This window comes from Pipistrellus kuhlii, unplaced genomic scaffold (assembly GCF_014108245.1).
Source record: "Pipistrellus kuhlii isolate mPipKuh1 unplaced genomic scaffold, mPipKuh1.p scaffold_m20_p_38, whole genome shotgun sequence".
NCBI lineage: Eukaryota > Metazoa > Chordata > Mammalia > Chiroptera > Vespertilionidae > Pipistrellus > Pipistrellus kuhlii.
In genome coordinates, this window is record NW_023425538.1 from 2,398,990 (window position 1) to 2,403,002 (window position 4,013).

Consider the following 4,013-nt stretch of genomic DNA (forward strand, 5'->3'; position numbering starts at 1 on the left):
AGGCGGGAAGAAAAGTCAGAGACAAAGCTGCTTTGAGGCCACTCTTCATTCCCTCCCTGTCCCTCTCCCCCACAACTTGCCCACTTCCAGCCCTGCCAGCTCACAAGGCACTCCCAGAGCCAGTAGGTGGTGCAGAAGTCTTCCCAGTAACCTTGTTGGCACAGTCCAGCAGAGCGGTGTGAATGTCCTTGGCACAGGCAATCTGGGCTTTGATCACTGCCAGGTACTGAGGATAGGGTAGGCTGTCAGGCTGTACTGCATCTGGCTTGGTTGCTGTGGGCACCAGCGTGGGAGAGTGCTTGGCACTGTCGCAACTCTGTGACAGGCACTCATGTGCCAAGCGCTGTGGACGGGCAGGTAAGGTGCAGCATCAGCCTCATTCTGGGTCCTCCCAACCCTGCCCAAGAACCAGCCTGGGAGCATGCAGGCTTCTCAACTCCTATGTACTTGCTCTACCCAAGCCTTAAATGCAGCACTTTGCATGGCCTGTCTCCTCCTCTCATTCTTATGCCTCCTGGGGCTCTTTCATCCCCACATTGCTCAGTGCCTACCTCTGCACTGATGATGTACATGTATGTCCCAGCCTCCAGAGCTCTGACGCTCTCTCCTCAACCCCAAACTGCTCCTCTTCTGGGTGCCTGTCTAAAAATGTCCCAACCACTCCAACCAGAGCCCTGGGCTGCATCCTGGAGGCTCCTCTCTCACACCCTTCAGTTCCATGGCTGTACACAAAACTGAGTCTCTCACTTGCCCTTTGCCAGAGCCTTTTCCATTAAATCCCGACATGGCTGTCTCCCTGAAACCCCAGCCTCCACCCTTTGCCTCTTTAATCCATCCCTCATTTGGAAGCCAGAGGAATATTCTTTAAAAAGCAATGGGTCATGTTCTAAGAGGCTGCGATTTGATTCCCAGTCGGGGCACATGCCCAGGTTGTGGGCTCGATCCCCAGGAAGGTGCATGCAGAAGGCAGCTGATCAGTGTTTTTCTCTCTCTCTCCCTTCCTCCTCCTCTAAAGAGAAATAAAAACAAAAATAAAATGCCCTAGCCAGTTTGGCTCAGTGGATAGAATGCCCGAGTTCGATTCCCGGTCAAGGGCAAGTGCCTCCGCTGCAGGCTCAACCCCTGGTCGGGTGTGTGCGGGAGGCAAACAATCGATGTGTCTCTCTCACCTCTCACATCAATTTCTCTCTCTCTCCCCCTCCCATGTACTCTCTCTCAAAATCAATGAAAAAAAAAAAAATCCTTGGATGAGGATTAAAAAAACAACAAAAAGCAATGGGTCCATGCTCTTCCATGCTTGAAACCCTGGATAGCTTCCCAGCACCTTTAGAGCTGTTTTTCAAAATTCACCAACCTCCCTTCCTTTCCATATAGCCTGAGGAAAGGACCTATGCAATATTTAAATGTGTGTGTATATATATATATATATATATATATATATATATATGTATGTGTATATATATATATATATATATATATATGTATATATATATATATATATATACACACACACACACACACATTTAAATATTGCATAGGTCCTCCTTTTCCCCCCTTAACCTCTTCCTACCGTCCCTGACTGCCCCCGCTGGGGCCATATTTTGCTTTCTTTTCTCTTAAACTCTAAGGGTCCCCATGAGCCTTGCCACTAGGGGTGCAGTGGGCTTTAAAGAGTCACCTCTTGCCTCTTAACTTTCCTTTCTGAGTCCAGGCATCCCAGTCTAGGTTTACTCCCATTGCTATGATCTTGCCTCTTTTATCCTAAGCCCTTCCTTTGTTTTCACTCAAATTAATCTTGCCACTAGCACTTAAAAAATTCAAACCCCAATGCTAAACACACCTCAGTCAGACTGTATTTCATGACATTCCTAAAGCAGAAACTGTTCCTTCTGGCTGGAATACCTTTCTACCACTATCAGTCTTCTCAAACTGACTTTAAAACCTAATTCAAAATAATGATTACGATGCTACTACAAAAACAAAGATGACAATACAATACTACAGGAAACACTTGCCATGTGCCTAGTATATGCATGAGCTTGCTGAGTTTCTCCTGAAAACCCATTTTCCTAGGGAGGAACCATGGCTCAGGAGTAGAGCTTGGAGGTCCTCTGATTTCAGATGCTGTGCTCTTTGCTACTTGACCTCTTCTCAATTCCTGCCCCTCTTCAATTTTTGTTACAGCCTCACCTCTGATGTGCTCTCTCCCAACAGCCTTCCCTGAGCCACTCCCTCCTGGAACCACCCCACGCAGGGTTACATGCCTTCTCTGAGCTCCCCTGATTTTAATTCTGACCTCCATGTCCCCACCCACATCTAAGCCCTGAACTCGGAAACCTAGGCTTCTCCCATCACAGCTCTTACTACTCTGAGCCCTCCTTATTTGGGGACGTGTGTCACCTCACTGAACTGGAAGTTCTGTGGGGGCTAAGATCAGAGCAACACCGGCGCCTAACATCAACTGAAGCACAGGTTTGGCACAAAGGAGGTGCTCCCTGTGTGCTGTGCTGACAGAATTCCTGAAGACCCAGGGATTGAGTTAGGGTTGTGGTCACCCCGTCTAGGAAGCCCCTTACCAGGCAGAGCTCCAGCTGGTCACAGAGGGCGTAGAACTCCTCCAGACACTTGTCAAAGCGCTGGATGGGTCCGTCACTGCTTTTTCTATAGCCGGGAAAGGAGGAGAAGGAGGAATGATTTTCAGTCTCTGGGACATCAGTGTCTACGCAAATATCCGTCAGGAAGTCAGGCAAAGGCAAGGTTCCCGGAGGCAGGCACTAAGGGATTGGCGGTAGTAGCAGAGGGAGAAAGAGCTAGGGAACTGGGCTTGAAAATAGGAGGAAAGAAGGGAGAGTGGGCGGGGCCTGGGGAATGAGTTTCTAAGAATGGGGTGGACATAGGTGTTGATCCTGGGAAACGGGAATACACTTACTGTCCATTGTCTATGTTAGTGTTCTGAATCAAGTTCTGGGCTGCAACTTTCATCAAAGTCTAGTTAAAAAAAAAAAAAAAGATGCGGGAGGTGGAGAAACAGAAGGGGACACTTTCTCAGATCCATCTCAGGCCTCCCCTCCACTTGCCACTTCTCCTCCTGTAATTCCAGAGTAACTCCTGTTTCCAGTTCAATAGAAATAAACACCTATATTTCCCCAGCGGCCTGCTCTCATCTGGGGTTCTCGTCAGTGGCCTCCCGACTTACTTTAGGGTCCTCCCTCTACCCACCAATCACAATCAGAATCTCTCTGTACAAGCTGTCATTTCCCCAGGCCTTAACGGCCAGAGCCCAGCTTCTCCTTTATACTCCCTCCCACTCGAGTTCTGGCCAGTCCCAGACTCAACACTCGCATTGCTCCCACGAAGACCAAGTCTCACTCCTTTTCCCTTGCCCAGCTCTCCTTCTGCTCGCTGCCTGCCTCAGCAGCACTGCCGTCTGCCCCTCTGCCAGAGAACCAGACCCCGCTAGAGTCCAGCTCTCTCGGCCGATCACCTGCAGACTCTCCTTCAGCTGTGGGATGAGCATCTTATACCGCTGCACAGGATCGAAGTCTTGCTGCTGTTGCTGCAAGAGCCCGCCCTGGGCAGACCCCACCAGCTGGGAAGGTGGTTGCGGTTGCTGCTGGGTACCCAGGCCACCAGCCGAACCTGGACCCGACACACCGGAGGCAGAAGCCGCTGGACCCTGCGGCTGAGACGCAGCCATCTTTCTCACTTAGCGCGCCGGAAGTGCGTGTTCAGCTCTGTTTAGCGTCTTCCGCTCCAGGCCCGGCCCGCTAGTTAGCGCCGCCCGGCCCGCTAGTTAGCGCCACTCTAACCATCCAGCCAATGGGAGGGGAGAAGGCGCCTCCAACACCTGGTTCTCAAATCCTTCGTCCCAGACTAGATACCCACTCACCAACCACAAAAGCCTCTTCTCTCGCTCCGCCCCCTCCCCAGCTGCTGGCCAATCCGGGCGTGGGGTCAACCCGGACTCTGTTTCCCAGAAGCCTTCGCGGCCTGAGGCGATTCGTCGGGGCGCT

At 51.0% G+C, this 4,013-nt stretch overlaps 1 protein-coding gene across 1 annotated transcript; it reads right to left on the minus strand.

The window, feature by feature from the left end:
* Nucleotides 1–28: 28 nt before the first annotated feature.
* MED29 (mediator complex subunit 29) lies at nt 29–3,732 on the minus strand. The gene is made up of 4 exons (XM_036408227.1): nt 3,485–3,732; nt 2,930–2,988; nt 2,577–2,661; nt 29–343 (listed from the first exon to the last, which is right to left on the minus strand). Exons 1-4 carry the CDS (start codon nt 3,695–3,697, stop codon nt 101–103), a joined length of 600 nt encoding a protein of 199 aa, XP_036264120.1. The 5' UTR covers nt 3,698–3,732; the 3' UTR covers nt 29–100.
* Between the last annotated feature and the right edge of the window lie 281 nt (nt 3,733–4,013).